Source organism: Puntigrus tetrazona, chromosome 6 (genome assembly GCF_018831695.1).
Source record: "Puntigrus tetrazona isolate hp1 chromosome 6, ASM1883169v1, whole genome shotgun sequence".
In the NCBI taxonomy this organism is placed as follows: Eukaryota; Metazoa; Chordata; class Actinopteri; order Cypriniformes; family Cyprinidae; genus Puntigrus; species Puntigrus tetrazona.
The window spans coordinates 836,622-861,621 of record NC_056704.1 but is presented as its reverse complement, the minus strand read 5'-3'; the positions used below and the strand labels follow the sequence as shown (position 1 = coordinate 861,621).

At 38.7% G+C, this 25,000-nt stretch overlaps 3 protein-coding genes across 4 annotated transcripts in view; 1 reads left to right on the top strand and 2 right to left on the bottom strand.

Annotated features, from left to right (window-relative positions):
• The window catches only part of LOC122346749 (KICSTOR complex protein SZT2-like), an 82,596-nt gene extending 78,825 nt beyond the window's left edge, over nt 1-3,771 (bottom strand). Inside the window, exons 1-5 of the mRNA XM_043241600.1 lie at nt 3,648-3,771; nt 2,626-2,751; nt 1,674-1,847; nt 1,236-1,406; nt 1,027-1,149 (exon numbers count right to left, since the gene is read on the bottom strand). Of these exons, the coding sequence (XP_043097535.1) occupies nt 1,027-1,149; nt 1,236-1,406; nt 1,674-1,847; nt 2,626-2,751; nt 3,648-3,671 (618 nt within the window). The 5' untranslated portion in view covers nt 3,672-3,771. The remainder of the gene's footprint in view (nt 1-1,026; nt 1,150-1,235; nt 1,407-1,673; nt 1,848-2,625; nt 2,752-3,647) is intronic.
• A 376-nt stretch (nt 3,772-4,147) lies between these two features.
• On the top strand, nt 4,148-5,915 carry med8 (mediator complex subunit 8). Its single transcript, XM_043241262.1, has 7 exons — nt 4,148-4,228; nt 4,483-4,604; nt 4,686-4,830; nt 4,906-5,046; nt 5,275-5,362; nt 5,438-5,674; nt 5,764-5,915. Exons 1-7 carry the CDS (start codon nt 4,223-4,225, stop codon nt 5,826-5,828), a joined length of 804 nt encoding a protein of 267 aa, XP_043097197.1. The 5' UTR covers nt 4,148-4,222; the 3' UTR covers nt 5,829-5,915.
• Nucleotides 5,916-12,507: 6,592 nt separating this feature from the next.
• pbx1b (pre-B-cell leukemia homeobox 1b) overlaps nt 12,508-25,000 on the bottom strand; it is a 73,499-nt gene continuing 61,006 nt past the window's right edge. Inside the window, exons 4-9 of one of the 2 annotated variants that reach the window (XM_043242438.1) lie at nt 24,383-24,573; nt 22,671-22,806; nt 20,729-20,888; nt 19,075-19,187; nt 17,534-17,623; nt 12,508-14,156 (exon numbers count right to left, since the gene is read on the bottom strand). In XM_043242438.1, the coding sequence (XP_043098373.1) occupies nt 14,064-14,156; nt 17,534-17,623; nt 19,075-19,187; nt 20,729-20,888; nt 22,671-22,806; nt 24,383-24,573 (783 nt within the window). In that variant the 3' untranslated portion in view covers nt 12,508-14,063. The remainder of the gene's footprint in view (nt 14,157-17,533; nt 17,624-19,074; nt 19,188-20,728; nt 20,889-22,670; nt 22,807-24,382; nt 24,574-25,000) is intronic. The other variant, XM_043242439.1, reaches the window with a different exon arrangement.

Below are 25,000 nucleotides of genomic sequence, written 5' to 3'. Positions count from 1 at the left end.
AACAAGTAATGTCTTCAAAAGAAGTCTCCTCTGTTTACCAAGGCTAAATTTATATGATAATTGCAGTAAAAGCAGTAATTACAGTTTAGAATATTTTTAAATACATTTAAAAGCTGTCATTTATTTCTGTTTGGCACAGCTGAATTTTCAGCATCATTATTCCAGACCCTCCGGAAATCATTCGAATAGGATGATTTGCTGCTTAAAAACCATTTCTGATTATTATAAATGTTGAAAACAGTTGCGCTGCTTCTTATTAGTGAGAAAACGAGACATATTTTGTTCCTTTTTTTATATTTCATATAATAGAATATGTTTTAATAATCACAAATGTCATTAATTGTCATAAATGTTTTACTGTCAATTTAATAAATTATTGCTAAATCAAATTAGAAAAAAAAAATAATTTGAAAGCTAAACAGAAAAAATATATTATGCAATAACCTATGAATATTAAGCAAAACAATTAGACAAGAATTACTGCACAGTATCACTAAACATTGGTGTGTTTTGCTTATATATATATATATATATATATATATTTTGTTTTCTTTCTTGTTTCTTCTATAGATATATATTTTGTTTTCTATTCTGACGCTGGACGGTTGTAAAAAACATTTCACTGCATGTCGTACCATGTATGTATGTGTATGTGACAAATAAAATTTGAATTTGAATATGCTGTGGCTCCCAATTTATAAAAAACAATAATCCTCTAGTGGCTGTGCATTAAAGTAAACTTTATCATGGTCGAGAAGCTAATTTTCTATCATTTATTTTACGATCAAATTGTTCCAAACCTCTACGAATTACTTTTATTCTTCAAAACAGCCTCTTTTTTGTTCAACAGAAGAAACTCACACAGGTTTGAAACAAGTGGAGGGTGAATAAATGATGTCAGAATTGTCATAATCAGGTGAGCTATCCCTTTAATTTGAGTAAAACCGCTTTAATGCATTGCAATGTGGCTTCTTTCGGTGTATTGGTTTACCAGGAGCATGAAAAGCACAAGCGAGCTGCTCTTGCCTGATTTTGCTGCTGCTGGAGGACATCAGCGATGCTGCTCTCCACGGCTCTCAGCTGCTGATAGATCTGATGCAAGAACTGCTCCAAATCCATACAGTCCAGCTGACAGCCCTGAACCAACACCTGACGGCCAGAGTCATGGTCAGAAAAAAACACAACGCCCAGCTAACGCGCAGAGATTCAATTCACAAGTGACCTGAGACGCAGACCTGGTGGGAACTAAGGCCGATGATGGAGGAATACGCCAGGATGGTGATGAAGATCTCCGGCTGAAACACGTGATCAGTTCCTGGGATTTTAAAGGGTTTCGCCAAACCAATCAAGCACCGAGACAGAGCGTGGAAGACTTCATCAAAGATCATCTCTCCTGTGCTGTCATCCTGAAAACAGACGGCGTGTGACTCTGCACTCTTCAAAAAGTTCATTCATAAAAATACACATCATTAGAGCACTTTAATGAGCTTCTTATAGCATAGTTGTCATAGAAGGTGGGATCCATTTCTGACATATATACGTTTTTGTTAACAAAGTGTGCATATATTACTTTCTTAGGTAGGTACACTGTAAGTACAAGCAAGTACACGTCCTGTAAAATAAAGCTCAACCAATTAAAGTGTTAGCAAAACAAGTCAATGATGGTCTCGTACCACGATGCCGGTGGACGGGCTCAGGTCCAGCTCGACGATGAAGCGGTACCTGCGCGCCAGGAAAGTGACTCGCGTGGAGGGAACCAGCAGACACGGGCAGGACGAGGGAGGAGAATCGGGCTGCCATCCTTTCGGGAGGACGCTCAAAACATCCAGGTCATTCTCTGACTTCAGCTGACGGAGACACGGGACACGGTGGGATACAGAGTCACGTGACCAACGAAGATCTGATCTGATCGATGCGATTCAGCACAAAAACCCAACAACAAAACCGCCGTCGTCCCATTACAGGCCTGAGACGTGCATTTAAGATAATTAAACAAAGAAAGGATATATTAAAGGTCGATTAATTGTCTGTCATCCGGCCGTTTAGCTGGCAATCATGGTCGCTTGTACAATTAACAGCATTCAAATTATAGTAAATATTCGGTACAATATGAGTTTTATTTCATGCAAAAGTTTCTGACATTAAAATAAATGCGTATTACCATTTAAAGTTTTTTTTTTTTTTTTAAAAGAAACTAATACTTTTATTCAGTAAAGATGCATTGAAAGTGATGGAAAAGACACTTTGTACTTAAAAAAAAATTTTAATTAAAAAAAAAAATCACAGATTTTAAAAAAATAAATATGTAAAACTATTTCTTAAGCAGCAAATCAGCATATTAAAATGATTTCTGAAGTATCATGCCACACTGACTGGAGTGATGCTTGATATTGATGACAAAAATGTATTACTTTTTTCAATACATTTACATAAAGAACAGTTATTTTAAACGTAAAAAAAAATCATTTCACAGTTTTACTGTATTTTAGATCAAGTAAATGCTTTGTTTAAAGACCTGCCAACCCTACATTTTTGGACAATAGTTTGTCGCAATGAAATCATCTACGAACCACCCATTTCTTTAGTTATAGAGCCATTAGTGGATTATGAGATGGTGTCTCTCACCAGCTCGGACAGAGGACTGGGCCGAACGACCTGATTGAGCCGGTGGAGGAACCAGGACAGACGCACGTTGCGTGATATCCTGTGCTCCTCTTTCATCAGCAGGTACACCTGCTCTGCCTCCTCCACCTTCAGAGAGAAAAACAGCAGAAAACACCATTTCACACGGGAACGAGTGTTTGCAGTACAATATAAAAGCAAATGCCCACTTTTAGAAATGAGAAACAAGCTGCTTTTTATGCAGATACGTGCCAGAGAGTATTCCTTACAATGTTTAGTGTGTCTTAGTTTCGTTGTATAGCTTTTGTTCACCATATAACTTCATTTTCACACACACACACACACACACACACACACACACATCACATATAGACCGTCCCTATCTGGCTATGGCCCTTAGAGACACCTTAGAGATCTCTAACGGCCAAATACTCGCATTCACCATTTCTGAAAAGAACAAACAAGTAAAATGCAGCGCATAACTAAGCAAAAAATAAAATATCACCTCACTTCACAACGCTAAAGAAAGAAACGAAACTGTTTATCGCACAAACAAAATCTTTATAGCAGAATCATGTCTGATTCCTGGCAGGGTTAAGAAAGACATTGCAGTGTTTAAAACGATTTACATCCACTGCTGGACAAAAACCTTCAGCTAAACTGAAAGAAGAATAGATTTAAGTACGTGCAGAGTGCCCACGTTTATTTTTAACGGGGTATATGAAAAGCATGCTGTTGTTTTTGTTGTGCAGTCTGAGGGAGGGGCTGCAGACACATGACAGAACTGCATTAAACTGATTTCCTTCCAACCTCCGCCTTAAACCTCTCCCAAATACCTCTTATTTAGTTCACAGGTTAGAAAAAGGCATTCGGTGCAGGGATAACAGAATAAAAGTCTCGCGTTATTCCTAAAATCAATGTTTTTCCTCCTGCTCTGTTTATTTGCTCTGTTACTCAAGCAGCAAACTATTCCGAAGGAACTGAATAAAACAAACAAACTCGGTCCAAACAAGAGTTTAGTTTACCTCATTGTCCTGTCTGTCTGCCATGCCGTGCTTCTCATTACTGGCAGGTTGATTTTGAGCGAGTTTTAAGGGTTTGTGTCAATATCTGTAAACTGCAGTTCATCTGACTGCAGCTGCTTCACTTCCCGTTCGACAATTCAAAATAAAAGCCCTCACACGCGTTTGTGAATAAGCAGAGTACAATAGAATTATATATTATAAATAATCTAATTATTTTCAGTGACTTTTAAAAGTTACATTAAATACGTTTTTAAAAAGTTTAATTGCTAATGCATTTATTTGTATTAAAATGCCGACTACTTGAACGTTTTGTTTAGTTCCACATGCTAAGTATTTAGGACTTAATCTTTGCACAGTCGATCAACTGGAAATATACAACGTTTTTATCTTACTGTACGTTTTTTTTTTTTTTGATAATTAATTTAAAAAAAATCATGTGGCGATTCTATTTACGACTATATATCAGAAAAGTTTAGGAACCGTTCTCTCGGGCGCGTTTGACAGCCGGACTCTTTTTGCTGCTACGAGTGTTTGTTTACTTCCGCTTTATTGTGCCGTTGGACAGTAGCTTTGAAATGCAGGTAAATTGTTAAACAGTTTTACTTTAAGTGTGTTTTTACAGCTGTTTCACATTTCTAAAAACCTATTTTCAATTAATGACGCAAACACGCGTGCAGTTTGCGAGAATATATCTTTTTTTGCGGTTGGTTTTGCCTGTGTGTAGAATACCGCCACGCTAACTGACGGCTTATAATGTTACACTGCGGGGGAAAAAAAACATTCATTGTTGTTTTATTGGGTCATATAAGAGCTGAAGGGTGTTTTATTTCGACAGCAGCGGGAGGAGAAGCAGCTGGAGGCGTCTCTGGAGTCTCTGCTCTCTCGCGTGGCTCATCTGAAAGGTTCCCTGCAGAGTTTCATCTTGAAACTGGAAAACGAGCATGACAGACTCACATGGTGAGTGAGAGCTACAGATCCTTCCTGATAAACTCACAGTGCATCTGTCGCTATATTGACGCAGGTTTTTTTTTAATTCAGGCCCTCGGTGCTGGACAATTTCGCCCTTTTGTCCGGGCAGCTGAACACCATCAATAAAGTGTTAAAAAACGAGAAGACCCCATCCTACAGGTCCCAGGTCATCATCCCCCTGCTGCTGTCTCCTGATCGAGATGAAGAGCTGGTGGTGAGTGCATTCACCGAGTCGCTCTGCTTATGACAGCTTGACTGGCTTTTTAAGATGCTGTTTCTTCGGTTGCAGAAAATAACAGAGCAGCGGGTGCCTGTGTTCAGCCATGAGATCGTGCCGGATCATCTCAGAACTAAACCCGACCCGGAGGTGGAGGAACAGGAGAAACACCTGAGTGCCGAAGCGGCCCGGATCGGACCTGAAGCAGCTCAGGTAAACGAAGGCCTTCTTTACCTGACTTAAAGAAGTAACATCTTAGCAACAATCTAGCATGTCCTAAATCAACCTTTTTTTTTGTTGTTGTTGTTTTTGGGGGGTTTTTTTGTGACAGAAGTTCCTCCTAAGGATTAATCTTTAAACTAACCCCGACACCGCTGTAAACATTTTAAATATGAAGTGTATAAACGTTGGTTGTTGATTTCTGTTCCGCTAACTTTTCAGAAACAGATCCAAACGCTGAATAAACTTTGCTCAAGTCTTTTGGAAAAGCTGAATAATCCCCGTGATGACAGAGACTCTGATACATCAGGTAGATTAACTGGTTCCTAGTTTAGATTTTCCACGCGTGTCGAGTCACTGATGTTGATCGGATGTTTCTCTTCAGCTTTGAGGCAAAACAAGCCATCTTTCAATCCCGCTGACACGAACGCTTTGGTGGCAGCGGTGGGCTTCGGAAAGGGACTCTCGAAATGCAGACCACCCGGACCCGTCCCTCCTGGTCACCCCGGACAGCCGATGATGTCAACGGGTCCCACACTACAGCAGGTCACAATCGCTGGAGCCACGGGCCATCAGGCCGCCATGGGAGGACAGGTCACCCAGCAGCAGCCTGGACAACCCGGTACCGCGCTTAATGACCAAATTAATTCACAAAACCACCGTTTATCAAGCTCATGCAGTGATTTCATTCTACACTTTCTATTTTACCAGGTAAAATGCCCAGCAACATCAAGACGAACATCAAGTCTGCATCCATGCACCCTTACAACCGATGAGTGCTGCATTTTGTGAAACGACGTTTGGAATATGAAGCAAAAAAGCTCATTTGTTTTGTGCATCTTCAATAAACTACTTTGTTGAAATCGTGCGTTATTACGTTTCCTTTTGTTACATCAGATTTCAGGATTGAAGGGAGCCTGAAGTGAAGGGAGCATTAGACTAACTAAACGGAGTGCTCTGTTCCAGTCACTAGATGGCAATGTTGGCTTTTTATTGAAGTGTTTGAGCTAAATACATGCCTTAATAAAAGGAGTACGACTAAGAACAAAGTATAGAACTACGATGCTTGTTATTCATCAAGCATGCAGTAGACTACAAATAAAATAAAATGCATCGCTGTGTTTGTGACACTGAAGTGATGATGCTATACACACGTTTTATTAGGTACACCTCACTAGTACCTTCAGAACTGCCCTAATCCTTCGTGGCATAGATTGAACAAGGTACTGGAAACGTTCCTCAGATTTCGGTCCAAAGCGACATGATAGCATCACGCTGTTGCTGCAGATCCGTGATGAATCTCCCGTACACCACATCCCAAAGGTGCTCTATTGGATTGAGATCCGGTGACTGCGGAGGCCGTTTGAGTTCAGTGAGCTCACGGTCACGTTCAAGAAACCAGTCCGAGATGATTCAAGCGTTCTCCTGCTGGAAGCGGCCATCAGAAGATGGGTACGCTGTGGTCATAAGGGACGGACGTGGCCAGCAGCAATACTCGGGTAGGCTGTGGAGTTGAAACTGTGCTCAATTGGTACTACTGGGCCCAAAGTGTGCCAAGAAAATATCCCCCACACCACTACACCACCACCAGCCTGAACGTTGATACAAGGCAGGATGGATCCATGCTTTCATGTTGTTGACCCTACCATCCATCCGAATGTCGCAGCAGAATGAGACTCATCAGACCAGGCAACGTTTTTCCAATCTTCTATCGTCCAATTTTGGCGAGCCGGTGCAAACTGTAGCCTCAGTTTCCTGTTCTTAGCTGACAGGAGTAGTTTAGTTACCGTTGCCTTTCTATCAGCTCGAACCTTCTCCTCTGGCATCAACAAAGCATTTGCGGCACAGAGCCGCCGCTCACTGGGTGTTTTCTCTTTTTCGGACCAAGGTAGACCCTAGAGATGGTTGTGTATGAAAATCCCAGTTTCTGAAATACTCAGACCAGCCCATCTGACACGTTCAAAGTCACTTAAATCATCTTTCTTCCCCGTTCTGTTGCTCGGTTTGAACTGCAGCAGATCGTCTGGACCGTGTCTACATGCCCAAATGCATTGAGTTGCTGCCGTGTGATTGGCTGATTTCGAAATTTGCGTTAATGAGCAGTTGCACAGGTGTACCAAATAAAGTGGCCGGTAAGTATATATATGCAGTACGTATAAGCTATTAATCACAATCATGTCCAAAATAAAATTAATGTAATATGTGTTTGTGCTGTTTATATTTATTGGACATTATATATATATATATATATATATATATATATATATATATATATATATATATATATATATATATATATATATATATATATATATATATATATATATATATATATACACACACACATACAGGATGTATTTGAAAATATTTACATGTATATATTTAGTTTCTTGGATTTTAAATTATATAAAAATATATTAATATGTCAACATATTTAACATATTTGTTCTTAAATGTATACATGCATGCGTTTTTTATATACGTAATAAATGTGCACAGTATATACACATATATTAAAATAATTACACGCAGTTTATATTTATGGTTCTATTTTTTTTTATTCAATTTTAATAATTTTTTATATACTTTTTTAAATTATTTAAATTTTCCAAAGCTTATTTTTCACAATTGTAATCTTTAATGTTTCTCACCGAGTTACTGACGGTTTTTTGTTTCAGTCTAGCTTTGTGTTTGAGTTCATACGTATGCAGCAGCGCTTGCAGTTGAGCATTAAACTTCTGTTCATAGCCTCGGTAATAACAGTTTGCTGGATCCTCATACACTTTAGGAGCAGAGAGAAATGTTTTTTCTTTGAGGCTCACTGACTGACAGCCTCGGCGCCGATCCCACGACATCACACACCTTCAGCATCACCTCACACAGCGCAGGTGTTTAATGCTTAATCTGCAAGTGAAAATGAAAGCGCTTTGGGACCCTTTTGAGTTCTTTGAGCCAATTAGCACATCAGGAGCATCGGCGGGCGATGCACGAACCTTCTCAGTGGATTCCTAAATTTAATCACGTTCCTAGATGTGCACATGGTTTAAGTAGAAAGTTTCACTTCCCTTCTGCGTTCTGCCGATGAATGCATGAGAGGAAATCATTGCTGAGAATGAACTGATTCGACTGGCACGTTTTTTTCTCACCGCTTGGCAAATATTTACCACTGAACGTTAAATAACTGCCAAAATATAGCAGTTTGCTAATTGTTTTATTTTGGTTTCATTAGGAGACCTGAAGCTAGATGTCATGATGGATCGAGATGCATTGATGCTGAAATTGTTCTCGATATAATATATATATATATATATATATATATATATATATATATATATATATATATATATATATATATGTGTGTGTGTGTGTGTGTGATAATAACAAATTAATAAATGCAAAAACTTATTTGTTGATATGTGTGTGTTTATTATGGAAGCTTGCTTTTGCCACAAAAAAAAAATAAAAAATTTAAACAGAATTTTTATGATTTCTGTGGAAGCTCATAATTCGCCTTTGCTGAGTTAGATGTGCTCCTAGGTCGACATTTTTTTACCGACCCTGGAACAACACTTGAATCCAAAAACACAGTCTTGGCCATATCTCTGCACCAAAACATAACCTTACACATTAATGCCTGAAATCAGAAGAGGTTCTAGTCGGATGGCACCGATGCACGCGCCTCGATCAGCGACCGCAAGCTCAATCGCAAAGCTGATCCAAGAACACGTCACACTTGGTAAAATCAGACTCCTTTGCCTTTTTTTATTACGCATTCAAGCTTTTGTAGTCTGTGCTGCTTGTCACCGAAAGATTCTATCGTCTGTGATTTAATAATGAAGTTCACAGATTTTAAAGTGTGAGTCTTGCTGTCACATTGCAGGGCATTTCCCAGAGTTCAGCCGGCAGGGTGACGCCGAGGAACTCAATGTGACAGCGGCCTCCTGCCTTGAGTCTCATCATAAACCCTTCTCCACTGTTTACAGAAAAACACTGAGCTCGCGAGATCTATACACAGAGGGGGGGGAAAAAACCTCACTTCACTGAGCCGAGACGGAAATAACTACAAACGCTGACCCCGGTGACCCCGAGAACACAGGCTTAAATCACTTATCAAACGAATCAACTTAACCTGACCCTCCAAAGCGGAGGAACGCGTCAGAAAGCTGCAAAACCGCGCATCAAACAGCCTTTTTTTGTTCCGCCAAACGCACTTTTAATCCTTCAAAACAGTGATAATTGTTTGACAAGAAAGACAGAATAGACACAGGTCCGGATGAGCAGGACTCTGACAATCTGCCATCGGCTTTGAAGGATGCTGAGATTGTATCCGCGTCCCACACGTCCTCCGCGCGCGCGCTCCGTTTGGAGATCTGTGTTTCAAAGAGATAAGTTTGCTGTTTTGTCTCGAGGCGCTGTTTTCAAAGATGCGCAAACGCGCGTCTGATTCATTAACACGAGCCGCTTTAGGCGCTTCTCACAAAGCGGCGCTGTTTAACTTCCAACACCCACATCGCGAAAGTTCAGCTGGCAGCGTTTCCGCGATTGTCGACGCGTTGCGCGCTTTGATCCGCGAAACAGCGCGAGGCTCTTTTTTTCTTCTTTTTTTTTGGGCGATCGCGCGCGCCTGACGGACGCAAACGGGACACCGCCACGCGCGTCCTCCCGAATCAAGCATGCAATCGACACCGACGTCTAACCTGATTCCTTTTCTCTCTATATATCGTTCGGCAGGGACTTGGCGATTGCGCGGAGATCCCCGCAGCCGCGCGCGATCCGCGACCCTCATCCGGCGTGTCAATGCGATAAAGCCCTGGCGCGGAACGCGTCGAATCCTTCGCTCGACACAGACGCGGCGCGTCCTCCTCCCTCTGGACACGCGAGATCCGCGCCGCTCGGTAATCCCCGCGCAGCGCGGCTTTAATTCCTGCCCCGTAGACCCGGGAGCTGTTCCCGTCCCATCCGCCCCTGCGGCGAGCTCGCGAGGACGAGGACGACGCGTGTGCATTGTGCTGGCGTTGATACGCTACATCACGCGCGCATTATGCAGAACGCGCGTGTTGTTTTTACAGGACAAGCGCATCATAAAAGCCTCATTCTGTTTGTTTTGCCTCGTGCTCCATTTACAGCAGATGGGTTTAGGGATGACATCTCAAAAACTTTTGGAAAAAAATAGGCTGCGCTGCATTTCTGGCATCTTTACGTTGATTCAAATGGGAAAAAGTGAATTTTGTGAGTCTCGTTATGATTTTAGGGCGTTGTAGGCCTGTTTTACTTTTCTAACAGCGACATACAGAAGCCTATACGGGTCAATCTCAGATTTCGTTTTGTTCCGTGCACTTTTTATGCAACCATGGTTTGATCTTTTTGATCATCACGTTAGTTTGTTTTTTCTTTGTTAACCAGTGTTTCATTGTGAATGCACTTAATATAAGTCCAATAGGCTAGAAAAAAACATTTCCAGAAAAACTGTAAAAAAAAAATATATATATATATATATATATATATATTTATTTATTTATTTATTTTTCAAATCCATTACCAAAAAAAATGTTATACATTAAAAAAAAAATGTGTTGTGTCATATAATGTATGATATATGATATAACATGAAAAAGGGTGCTGATCATATTTTAATGTGTTGTGTATACCTATTATAGCCTTCGTCATAATTTGTGTGTTACACGTATAGCTTTGAAGTAAAGGCCATTAAAACATGCACTTAGGCCTATATATATTACACGATAGAATTTTGAAAGCCACCTCTTTTTTACTGTAGTTATTAATATTTGCTTGTTTACTGTGTGTTTAGTGTAGTGTGGTTTTGATCGGTCCGATTCGCTCAAAGGTTCGGCTCTGAATTCAATCTCGCTCGTGGCGAGTGAAAAATGGACTACAGAGATACTCTAAATGGTGGCCATCAATAAACGCGTTTCGCTTTGCTTTGCATTCATCTTCCCTCCTTAATTTGTTTTCCAGACACCGGTCCCTCGGCTGCTGACCTTTGAGGGACGCTCCTGAGCGAGGAAAACATCTCACAGAGATGGAGCCGCGTTCCCACAGCCGAAAAAACGCTACCATCCGGTCAGATTCTTGCCGTTTTATTATTTAATTTGAAAAGGTTGTTCTCGGCACATTTAGCCGGAAGTGTTTGGTGTTGATGTGCACGAACACATTCACTGAAGAAAGGCAGCGTATAATAAAACTACACACACTGAACGCCAGGTGATGTTTTCAATCTGGCAAAAGCAAAATATAAGTTGATTTTGAACACATAAGCAACGGCCTGCACGCGCAAACCGGGTTCATCTCTGAAAAAAATGGTTCTGTTTCTTGTTTTAAATTTTTTTTAACACGATCTTCAGCCCATGTACAGTGTTTCTTAGCTGCATTTCAAAATCTGAAACATTTCGCTTTCAGTCAACATCAACTAAAAATATATTTCACGTTCACAGCCTCTGAGGTGGAAAAACTCGGCGTGCATCAGCACTAAATCACCCAGTTTCATCGGAGAGAAGTGCATGCTCTTTTCCGCAGAACATGATCAGTCAGTGACTAGATCGCTACTATTATAAGTTATTAGAAATATTGTACATAGTACTTCCGGTTCAATTGAAGAGTAATGTGAGAGACTGCCTAGGCCTAAAATGACCCAGTTAGATATTAATGATATTTCACATTTGTTTTTTCAAGTTTTCACAAGTTTTCAGTGTTAGTTCAGTTAACTAAAACTATTAAAACAATTCTACACATGAACTAACATTTCTCATTTGGTTAAATTTGAAAACTGAAAGCTAAAACTGAAAAAAGTTATTAATATATATATATATATATATATATATATATATATATATATATATATATATATATATATATATATATATAAATATAAAATAAAAATAAATATTTATATATATATATATATAAAATAAAAATAAATTAATATATATAATAAAAAAAAAATATATATATATATTATTTTAGAAATATATTTATATATTATAAATATAATTAAAATATTTAATATATATATATTATATTTAAAATATATTTATAAATATTTAAAAATATATATATATATATATATATATATATATATATATATATATATATATATATATATATTTTTTTTTTTTTTTTTTTAGAAAATTATGAAACGTAACTATATATATATATATATATATATATATATATATATATATATATATATAAAAATGGAAAAAAATCTAGTTACCGCTTGATAATTCTGTTTCTCTGGGTTTAAGTAAAATGATTTGTACTCACTCACATGTAATTTTTTACCATAAATTACAAAAACACAACCAAATCATCCAGATTTCCCCTGAAGTAATATGAAAACATTGAAAATATGACACAAATAGTGTCACAACAATCATAACATATCTCAAAGCAGCACATTAACTGAATATGAATGAAACCAGACACCAGAGAGAAACATATCGCAACAAAAGAAACTATTTATTTGGAATATGCATTACCAGTACAAATTAAGAGACCAAAAAACCTACACCTTGTTAGTTTTTCTTCACAAAAACGAGTTGGAATCAAAAAGACAATAGTTTGCTGTTCCATTTTATTCCTTTTATACATATGCAGAGATCTTAAAAGTTAAAACTTGACAAGAGAATGTCTCTGCGCTTGATATAAAAAAAAGAAGAGAGAAACATTCAAAAACACTGCAGGAGTTTAAAGAACAAAAGACATGCAACAAAGTAAACATTTGATGTTTTACAAACAGCTGTATATGCAAAAAACTAAAAGCGTCATTATATGAGGCTTTTTCTGCTGAAATGGGATCCGAGACGGCGAACCAAAGAAAAGACTATGAGCCGAACTATCTAGAGCTCCGAAACCAGATGCCTTCGTTATGAAAAGAGCAAAAGAAGAGCAAAGGTGCACATCTACTTATAGAAGCTAGCGCGCATTCACATTATGCCTGCGAGAAAAATCAAACGCGTGGCCAGAAACGAGAATCGGCTTTTCACGACAGGAGGGCATCAAAAATATATCCGAACCGATTTCTGCATTGGCGTGCCGTGTTGGGGTTTTTCTTTTTTTTTTTTTTTTTTGGTTTCATCTTGCCACAATTTACAGCGTGAAGGATGCGATGCGAACGGAGGAGCGTTTTTTGGTATCAAGGTCGGCCCCCCGGGAGAGAGGAGCCTGACGTGGAACGAAACCGGAGGGAAAAAAGAAAAAACAAAGCCATTTCACATTTGGGATCGGTTCACTTCTGATTGCCTTTTATTGCATTCTGATGATGAAGACGACGACGATGTATAAAGGGATTCTGTGCATAAACGTCACAGATTCGTCAGGATCGCGTGAATAAATCGAAAGCGTGACGTTGCGCTAATAACCTTTAGAAATGAATATTGTGATCAGTGCTGCCAAACGATAACACGTGTGCTGCGCTCATTTTATTGTGTATACGTAAATACGCACGCATATATATTTTAATGTGCACACATTTATATATTTATATTATCACGCTAAATATAAATATATTTAATATATAAACACGGCGTATTTTTCTTAAATATATACATGCATGTGTTTGCATTTACGTACACGTAATAAATACACGCAGCGCACATTTTAAAGAGTCTGACAGCACTGGTTTTTAATATCTACGCTGCCTTTATTTGTAAACCAAGTATCTGGAGATTCAAAGCAAAGGTTATTAGACGAACGGAAATCGAGTTCAGCTCAGACGCAGTGCAAACTGCTTTTTCAAGCACAAGTCTATTGTAAATGTAAAACGAGTTCCTAAAGTGATGTATAAAAGTACTTTGGCACTATGGTAAAATTGCAAAAATGCTTCAAACATAACGTGATGTTTGTCGTGACGATGAAGGCAGGGTCGCTATGTGTCTGGTCTAAACGTCCTGCTGTCTGCGGTGTGGAGGTCTGAGAGGTAGCATGGAGACGTCTGAAGATGCGGTGCGGGGATGGAGACAGTCCGTGTGTGTGTGTGTGTGTGTGTGTGAGGATCAGTTGGAGGTGTCGGAGTGAACGCTTCCGGGTCCTTCTGTGGGGGAGGTGACGGAGGACGGGGTGGTGGGGTCCTGCCAGCCACCGTTCGCCTGATGGAGAGACCACACACACACACACACACACACACACACACACACACACACACACACACACACACACACACACACACCGTGAGTGAACAATCAGGCACATTTTGTGTCGCCTAAAAATCGCATGACCTGTAAGACAATGTTTCACAGTCGAATCTGCAGAATGTGTCGTTTTTACAAAATGAATAAAAAAATCAATCGTTGCATAGAGTGGTGTGCTACACAAACTCTCACAGAGCAAACATTTTGCATTTTTAAATAAAGCAAGATGTCTTACCAAGGTTATTAATGTGGAATAAAACAACATACAGTATATATTCACATATATGGAAAAAAAAAATTAATATAAATAAATTATATTTCAAATAAATAATTGTTACATTTATTTGGCAAGGAATAAACACAACATTTAAAAAAAAAAATATATATATATATATATATATATATATATATATATATATATATATATATACACACACACACACACACACACATATATATATATATATATATATATATATATATATATATATATATATATATATATATATATATATATATATATATATATTTTTTTTTTTATATAAAAGTGTTGTGTTTATTCCTTGCCAAATAAATGTAACAATTATTTATTTATTTATTTGAAATAAATCTACATTGGAAAAAACACATTTAGGTTACTTGAGAATCAAATCAGTGTGATTTGAATTAAAATTAGAACGATTTCTGAAGGATCATGTGACACTGAAGACAGAAGCTAAACATTCAGCTTTGATCACAGCAATAAATGACATTTTAACTAACATATATCCACAATATTACAATTTTAAAATAACAATACCGTTTAAAAGATTGTTTTTCAATCTGCCATTATTTCTGTAAGTCAAAAACCCTTTGTCAAATAGAAAATGATCAGTAATTAAGTTGGCAGCGCAGGTTTCTGTCAGTCTGAGATGATTATATCCTCAGAAAACAGGAATGAGCGTGTAAGAGCTCTGTGTGTGACGCCTGTCCTCTACACACACACACACACACACACACACACACACACACACACACACACACACACACACACACACACACACACACACACACACACACACGCACACACACGCGCACACACACACAAACACTGAGAGGCAACGAGAGAAAAGAATCAAGGCTCCAAGAATAAAAGCAGTATCAGTGAAGGACACTGAGAGAATGAAACAGGGAATAAAAACACAGAATCCATCACTAATCTCCCAGACAGCAGTGAAAGACATTAACACTGCATTTCACGGCATCACGCCGCTCTGTTCCTCAGTCAAACCCAGTGAAAGCACACTGAAATCTCTTGAATGCACGCTGGAAGCCAACGACAGACGCAATATCTCTGTAATTTGCTAATGCTTTCCGTTTCTCCATTTAATGCGCAGCGGCCCCCGAAATCTCCGAGCGCTTCAGTCACAATTAAAACCGCGTCGCTTTAGATAAACCATCAAAGCAAGTCTCGTTTATTGTAAGGAAAGACGCTGTACGAGCCGCTTTGATTGTGGTGAACTTATCTAATGCAGTGACATTCAGATATTAATAACCCACACTAAAGTATTGAAAAATTTTGGAGCAAATGTTCAATATTTCAGCTCTGTATGGACGAGCCACATTTAAATCTCAGTGGATGAGAATTAAAGTAGATAAAAAGCTATTCAATTACTTTATGGAGACAGTATTCACACTTACAATAACTGATAGTGATCATTTAGATTTTGCATTCATCGTGTAAATCATTTAACATTTTTATTTCAATTGCACTTCATATTATGTGTAATGTTGGGGGTAAGATTCCACAAAGGTAGAACTATTTTGAACAAATTCAATCAATAAATATTAAATAAAAATTGTGAAAACTGCAAAATACATTTTCTATGTTAATATATTTAAAAATGTAATTTATTACTGTGAACAAAGCTGAATTTTCAGCATCATTACTCCAGTCTCACTTACAGTATATATTTTGCAAATATAAATTTATATTTTAATATTTTAAATAAATATGTTTAATACAAAAACAATGTACACACACACACACACATATATATATATATATATATATATATATATATATATATATATATATATATATATATATATATATATATATATATATATATATATATATATATATATATATATATATATATATATATATATATATATATATATATATATATATATATATATATATATATATATATATATATATATATATATATATATATATATATATATATATGCACTCACACACACATAGGCTATTTATTCTGTAATCCTTTAGTGATCATTAGCACAAAAAAACCCTTTTGTATCATTAAAAAATATTTTTACTCTCACTTTTGGTCAATTTAACGCTTCCTCACCGCCCCTTTTATTTTGAGCCGAAACATAATACGTTACATTTTATTATATATTCCTAAACTTCATGCAACCTATAGCGATTCGAAACAAGCGCTGCGATGTCTTCAGTGCGAATGCTCCGTCCTGCATTAAATGCGTTTCGAAAGCACCGGAGGAGAAGCGAGCGCATCACAGTCAAGCACACCGTTCTCCACAGGAAAAAAGAAAAAGAAAAAGAAAGCAGGACGGGATTTGCATACATCCGCGCTTTCCCCGCGAACGTGTTTGATCTCATTAACATACGGCCGGCGGAGCGCGGCAGAACGGGAGCGGGACGGAGACGCTGACCGGCCTCCCCCTCCTCTCTCTCTCTCTCTCGTTCTCGTCTCGGCTCGCTGTCAAGGCCATTAGCTCGGCAGGAACCTGATCTGAGCAATGTGCTTGGATTGCTGTCCCGAGTCCACACTCCGCTCCCCGTGTGTCTGTCGTATTGATTTTCCCCTTTACCACACGGCTTGTCGCTGTGAATTTTCTCGGCGCGCTAAGTTGCCAGCAGCGCCCCTCCCTCCCCGAACGCGCGGGATGTCCTCCTACGAGTGTTTCACCATAGGCAGGCGGCTGTATTTTTAGCGCCGAGTGTTTTTGTGCGCCGCCCTTGGGGGGATAATCAGGGTCAGGTGACTTTGGGGCACGGCGAGGGGCCATACATTTGCAGCCGGTGTCACCTGTTCCCGTCAGCGGGGCGCGTGGCTGCAGGTGCCGGGGCCGATCTGATTGGATGTGATGGGCTCAGACAGACGCGGGGCCGCTCTCGTGTCCACGTCTCGCTGGGCAGCGCGCCGCCCGTGGCGCTCGCGACACACAGGCGATCAACTAAGTGACCACGATTCCCAGACAAGTCGCACTAAGTGGCATTCTGAGCCCTATGGCTTTGAAATAATTGGTAGAGGGCAAAACAAGAGGAAGGGGGGAAAAAAAGAAGTGTTTTTTTGTCGCCTTACATTGATGCCCTGCGGACTGTACATCTGGTTTGCTGCGAGGCCGTCACTGTATCCTCCTGTCTGGCTGATAACATGGCGAAGGGTATCCACCTGAAACAGCGCGAAAAACAACACGGCAAGGTCAGAGCGCGCCGGAGTCGCGAACAAAGCAAAGTCGGGCGACGCCACAAAGAAGAAAGCAAGGTCGAAGGAAGCAAACAACAATAAGAGACGACACAAAGACAGACGCCGTGACAAGCGAACAACAAAACGCTTTACAAAGCCAGTCTCACCGCTGGCTCCGAGCGAGCTTTTTTCACATGGACCACAAAACCGGTCGCGAGGGTCTATTTGAAACGGAATAAATAAGCTTTATGTTGATCTATGGTTATGATAGGACAATATTTGGCCGAGATACAACTGCTCGAACATTTTTACAATCACCTTTGAAGCTGTCTAAATAAAGTTCTCAGCAAAGAATATTACTAATCAAAAAATGTGTTTATATATATATATATATATTTACTAAATATCTTTATGGAACATGATTTATAATATGTTGCTTACGTGGCATAAAAGAAAGTCCCATAGACTGGTTTTGTGCTCCAGTGTCCAATTGTTGACATGAGAATACAGTAAAATTAAAATTATATATATGTTGATAAATGCATACACTACTGTTCGAGAGTTTGTGGCCAGTAAGATTTGGTCCCAAACATTATTTGCTCAAAAATACAGAAAAAAAAAAAATTCCAAATTTTTTTATTACGATTTAAAAATAACTTTTATGGGCTGACTTGCTGCTATTATCAATGCTGGAAAAATTTGAAAGGTTTTGTAACCTTATAAATGTTTTTACTGTCACTTCTGTTCAATTTTATGCACCCTCACTGAATAACAGTATGCTTTTAATTAAATCTTATTGACCTCAACCTTCTGGACAGTAGCGTATATGTCACGCGATACTGAAAAGCATTGATAGAAAAGTTCAGATATGATTTGAAACGCCCCAAACGGAAAGGTTTTACATTTTTTATGTGTGTGAGTTCATGCTTATTTCTTTTAGTAACAGCTTTACTTAGGTCATTATTTGAATTGTAGTCAGTTTTGGTAACTGATATTTAATAAAACCTTTTTTTGATTGACTGCTGATGCCAAAATCTTAGAGAGCAGGGTTGCCAAAATAAATCATCACACTTTTTAATATAGAGATAATAATACCGCACGCATAGCAGATGCCAAAATGAAAATGATATGTAATTGTATATTCTTACAATAATTTGTTTTTGTATTTTTGTGAAGTAAACATTAATACAGATGACATCCTTTTGTGCTGTCATAATAAAAGTCCTGCTCCACACGCCAAACATTTTTGGCCTACGCCAATAATAAAAAAACTAAATTTCAAATTATCGTCTAATATATTACCACCACGGCCTATGAGGGACGTTTACATGGAAAAAAATGAACAATATCTTACTTTTTCACACACACTATAAATGTTCATCATGTTGCTGTGTGTTGGTGCTGTAGGTTTCTGTAGTGATTTATTGGCACTATACCTGTGACTGCACATTGGCTCCCACCTGAGAGCCCTGGTACGAGTCCCCGTTCAGAGACTGAACACTCATAAACAAATCGCCAGAGTTTGACATGTTAAAAGAGCCAGCAGAACCTGAGAGGTGCACAGACACGACAGAGAGAGACAGAACAAGCCAGAGAAATGAGTCCGAAGGGTTCCAGAGAGCAGAATTGCAGAGTTATAGTTAGATAAGCTTTTCAGAGCAGAAGATCCAGCAGCCCATACAGATCAAGAATCAACGGCAAGCAGGAGAGACTCTGCTAAAAGCAAGAGAGAGCTGATGCCACACAACTCCAGATATGTGCAGATTTGCTTTGAATTCATAGAATGATCGAGTTTCTTTTTTTTTTTTACCTAAAATGCAAATTGAATCAACCCAGTGAGAGCAAATGCTATTTTTAATTTGATGCAAACAAAAACACGTTTGCGAGAAAGACTTTGACAGATCTTAAGCAGGGTTGGGAATCGAATCGAATCAATTCCAGAAGGAGATATTTAAGGTCAGCCATTGAATACTTGCTGTAAAACTGAAATTTCAATTCCGCCTAGCGACTCACGTGGGGTCTGTTAAAAATGTATTTTGTGTCTTTGAATCATTCATTCAAGAGATTCGTTCAAAAGCACTAATTCATCCGGTAACAAAGAAATCAAAGAAAGCTTGAGTGAGTCATTGAATCAGTTCTGTGTCATTTTGTTCGGTTCATTACTTCAGAGAGAACTACAACCTCCGTTAAATAAACTCTCAATTATTTCAGATTTCAGCTATATTTTGCTATTTTTATGCAGCCAGCTGATGTTCATTGTATTCAGCAGCAATTAAATGTTTTGCAAAAAAGAGACACAATAGATAAGTTTGATATCTTAATGTTTGACTTTTAAAACCAGAATAAGAATTGGAATTAATAAAACTCAAACAAACCCTAATCTTGAGTCGACAATATCATTTGCATATTATTTTAACATTATTTACACGTCTTCTCGTAATGAGAAAAATACACATATTTAGTTTTTTGTTAACTATTCTTCAAAAGTTTGAGGTCATTAAAATGATTTGATTTAACGTAATAAATTGGTTCTACTTTACAATAAGGTTTATTAATTAACATTAAGAATGAACAATACTTCTACAACATTTATTGATCCTATTTAATGCCAATTCCGGAATCTATTCGTGCATTATTAAAATCACAAAAAGTGTTTGTTAACATTAGTTGATGCACAGTGAACACGCACCAACAATGAATGATCATATTTTCTGCGAAGTAACGTTACCAAAGACATATACTAAATACTGTAGTAAATGTTAGTTAATACATTAACTGAATGTTAACAGGTGACAGGAAACACTTTATGATATTACCAAATACTTGCTTTTGAACCGTAGCACTGAAAGACTGAAGTCCGTTGTCTCTCGCTCAGTCAACTTTTCATTTGTGCAGAAGTAACTCACTCAAGTCTCTTTTCGCACGTTCTCATCGGAGCACAAAGCGGCGTGTTTTAACCAGACGGGTTACACAAAGAGAGCTAATGAGACGGGAGCGGAGCCCTCGTCCCGTTTTGAGTGAAAACGCTGAAGTAGGTTTTCAGAGAGTCAAGCGAGTCTATACAGAGTCCTGGGGCTGGCTGGGTCTCACCTGCTGAGTTTGGAGTGGACGGGGAGTTGGCCTGGCTGCCGTGTGCCGACACGCTCGCTGCGTTCACAGCCGTTCTGGCCGCGTACATGTTGGCTTCTTCCTGGAACTTTCCGATGTTCTTCTTATATCGGATCCGTTTGTTTCCGAACCAGTTGGACACCTGCCCACAGAAACAATGTCAAGACATGCGTTTTCCAGCACTCTGTCCTCTTGAACTCAATGCACACAGATCATGACGGACAACTCAAGATAAACAGAAGCACATTACATCATATCAGAAGCATGTGCAGTTTGCAAACGCGTACGGTATAGCGTTTAAAAGTTTGGGGTTCGCTGAGGTTTTTTAAGTCTCTTGTACTTGATAAAAAATACAGGTTAATGACAGATATTATTAGAATTCAGAATAGCTTTTTTGGCGCGTGAAGGTGCATTAAAATATAATTTATTGCTGTGATCAAATCGGATTTTTCAAGAAACATTTCTGATTATTAGAAATGTTAAAAACAGTTGTGCTGCAGAATTATAATTTTTTCTTCTGGAAAATGAGATGACTTTATTTTTCAGGATTCTGTGATGAATAGAAAGTTCAAAACAGTGCTGGTTTGAAATTCGAAATATCTTTAGATCCATTTATTAGATCCATTTATTAATTTATTTTTAAAACGCCATGCAGACTTTGAACAGTAGTGTATATTGTTCACACAAAGTATTGCATTTTATTCACACTGCATCTACTGTTTTTAATTATTTAACGTTTTCTCCTTCTCGATTCATTATTTAATCTAAGTGGGGTTTTTTTATTAAACAAAAAGTTACATAACCTAAAATGAAAACGAATTTCCGTGTGAAAATATTCAGTGGAAGGACTGGAAAGGTGTTTTTTTGTAATATTTTTGTAATCTTTTAATATATTTACAGCAACACCGTGCTTTCACGACACTAAGAAGTACCTGAAATATAAAGTACTTGAAAATGTTGCATTTGATGTTTATTTGTGAAATGATTCTTTTTTTCCAGAAAAAGCAGCATTTAATGCGCATCTGATTGTTAAAAGAACTCAATACTTGCAGTTCATTTGCAGAAAATTTCATGCCAAAAAAATGACGACATGCCACGGTAATCATCATCGTGCGTAATAAAATGCATTCGCAAACCGCAAACTTGCGTGTCTCAATTTTTGATTTTCAGTTTTATTCCGATCACAGAGCATGAGACCAGTCGAAGCAACAGTGGCTGTTAGACATCACAACAGTGAAGGATGTCACCGACGGCACTCGAGATGGCCACAAGGGCAGAGGTCTAACCATGACGGACACACACACACACACACACTAACATTAACATTGAAATAAATGATCACTTGCACGCTGGCAGCTATGATCACAGTATACACTGACAGCAATCACTCAACACACACTAACGCCCATTACGGCTAATACAGCGGCGGATGAGGCTCTGCGCTAATGATAAACACCATTACCATGAAAAGCTAATCAATCCTGCGGCTAAGCTTCCCGTTCCCGCGAGAGGCTAAAGGTGTTTCTATATTACAAACGGCGCGGCAGTCATCACTCATCCCGCGAGTCTGACTCAAAACCAGGCCTAAATGCATCATACAATCATTTCAGCTAAATTTATTAAATAGTTTAGAATGCATTATGCATTTAGCGCAGCGGATGAAAAATGCTAAGAGGCATGCGGTGCCATGCTGCAAATGATTTTGTTTTCGAGTTGCATGAGCTTGAACTCACGTGAGAATAACTGATTTATTTTACATGCAAAACAGGTAGAAATAAGCATCGGATGCGTCTCGGTGTCTAGAGAGGTGCCTACCTGGACATGCAATTGTAACTGTGGCATTTTTTGTAATTGCACGGCATATAGAGAACCACGGTACTACTATCAGGGTGATAGTGGGTCTAATATTTAGACGGTTAGGTACCTGCGAGACGGTGATCGAACACTTCTTGGCCAGCTCTTCTTTGGCCTCCTCGCTGGGATACGGGTTACTGAGATGGGAGTAGAAATATTCATTCAGGATCTCTGTGGCCTGTTTGTTGAAGTTTCGTCTTTTCCTCCTGTGAAGGCACAAGCACATCGGATTTGGAGAAACAGATTTGCCATAACTTGCCGTAACTGTTTTTGTGCACTTCATGCATCATAGCAAACACGGAGAAAGCCACTGCCGCTGGCTGTGTACACTTGGGTGACTCATAACTTTAAGGGGGATTTACTGAGAAATAATGTTACTTGAGATAAACCAGTGAATAAAACCAAAAAAGAAAAGAAAAAATGTATCTTGAAAAGCAGGTCAATGCTCTTAAACTATTCAACCCTGTTACTGTAAGAAAAATGATCAAACAAATATTTGCTGTTTAATTTATTGGAAATAAACCATTTTTTGAAATGTACACCAACCCTGCATTGAGCAATAAAATGATTTAACCTGAATATGCAACACTGTTTCCTGTTTACTTTATTCAATTGCACTGAGAATTATTCAATGTTAGATAAACGATAAATGATTAAAGTTACTGTAAGAAAACGATCAAACCAATATTTATTGGAAATCAACAATAATTTGATCAATAATGATGCATCATCTAGCTATTGATAGCTGCGTTTAAACTGAACATTCAACCCTGTTACCTTTTAATTTAACTACATTCTATTTAATTTAATTTAATTTCAAATTACGATAAACTATACTCACTTACAGTTTAAATACGTAACCTGAATATGCAACCCTGTTATCCATTTCATTTCAACACCGTTACCACCTTATTTTAATCTACTTTATTACAGTTCCTTTTATATTATTTTATTTCAAACCCATTTTATTTAATCATTTCATTTGATTGCATTGCATTATATTATTGCATTTAATGAATTTACTTAATTCTTTATTTTGGCTTTTGCTGGAAACCACCCCCCCTGCGTATTAATCTCAACCAAAATCGGTAACACGAAACGCATAAAATACACGCAAAACGAAACGACACGTGTAACATTTAGTTTGGCCTCCTTTCACTATTTTCATAGATTAAGGCCATATTTTTCAGCCTGCTTGGTTTAAACGCGCAAAGACAAATTGGGCAGGCAGACGCTTCATGCTTGAAAAGAAGAATAGAGCAGACCCCACACACAGTCAAAGAGAAGAGCTTTAAAGCGAGCGTAAATTGAGCTTTGGGTGCCAATGAATTCAACCTCCTCTCGGCATCACTCATCTGTGGGTTAAGAGTGTGCGATTGGAGCTCATCTCAGGGGCTTTTACATATGCAGCACTGAAGGGCCGGAACAGAGGGTGAGCCGATTTCCTCCCCAAAACCCCTCTTCACTAAATGCAAATGAGCACAGCATGGTCTCAGCCGGAGAGAGGATTAATCAGAGGAACTGAGCATGCTCCAAAGAGACGGAGAATGGATTCCGAGGAAACACGAAGCTCATTTAAATGTTATGCCTCCGACTCCAGGCTTCCAGCGTGATTTATCCGCGCCGAAATGTATGCAAATCCCAGGCACGTTTCAAAGAGAACAAGCGATTACACCGAGAAAGGGACGGACTCGACACCGCAAAAGCGCGGGTGGGTTCGGAAGCGCGCCCTAAAGCTCGACGACGGGGAGGGGAAACGCACGGGGGTGTTTGTTTACGGACCTGGCGTCGAGGAAGCGGGAGCGCAGGATCATGACGGCCTCGCAGGTGCTCTGCTTCAGCTGCATCTGGATGGAGCTGAACTTGCGGTGGATGATGCCGACCATGCGCTCGATCTCTTTGGGCGAGATGGGCCGCGTGCGAGACTGCTCTCTCAGCAGGTTCATCACATGGGTCGTGAACTCGTTACACGCCTGAGAGAGAGAGAGAGAGAGACAAACACAGACAGCCGCATGTTACCGTCGCAAGATACGGGTTATGGGCAAATCGCTGGTTTTAGCAACAAAGCCGATCGCTTTAGTAAGCGTGAAGGTTAGGGCATCACAGCGGTGACCGCCCGTATCTCCACGAATCAGCATTAAGACGCTTTTTGACACGAGTTCAAGTTCGTTTACATACAGAAGCAACGAAAACAGTCCAAGTGCAATCTCAGTCTGGCTCCAGTGTAATTATTCATCAGATTAAAGCATATTATTTTACCCATCTTTTCTATCGTACACCAGGATAAAAGAAATGAATAGTTTTAATCAGCAAGGTGACTTAAAATGATCAAAAGTGATGGTAAATACATTTATAATGTTACAATTGTTGCTCTTTTCAACTTTCTTTTCATCAAAGACT

What these genes read in the sequence shown, in the direction of transcription:
- med8 (XM_043241262.1), top strand. An exon ending in TCGGACCTGAAGCAGCTCAG is followed by an intron (nt 5,047 to 5,274) that starts GTAAACGAAGGC and finishes CTAACTTTTCAG; the next exon opens with AAACAGATCCAAACGCTGAA. An exon ending in GCAGCAGCCTGGACAACCCG is followed by an intron (nt 5,675 to 5,763) that starts GTACCGCGCTTA and finishes CTATTTTACCAG; the next exon opens with GTAAAATGCCCAGCAACATC.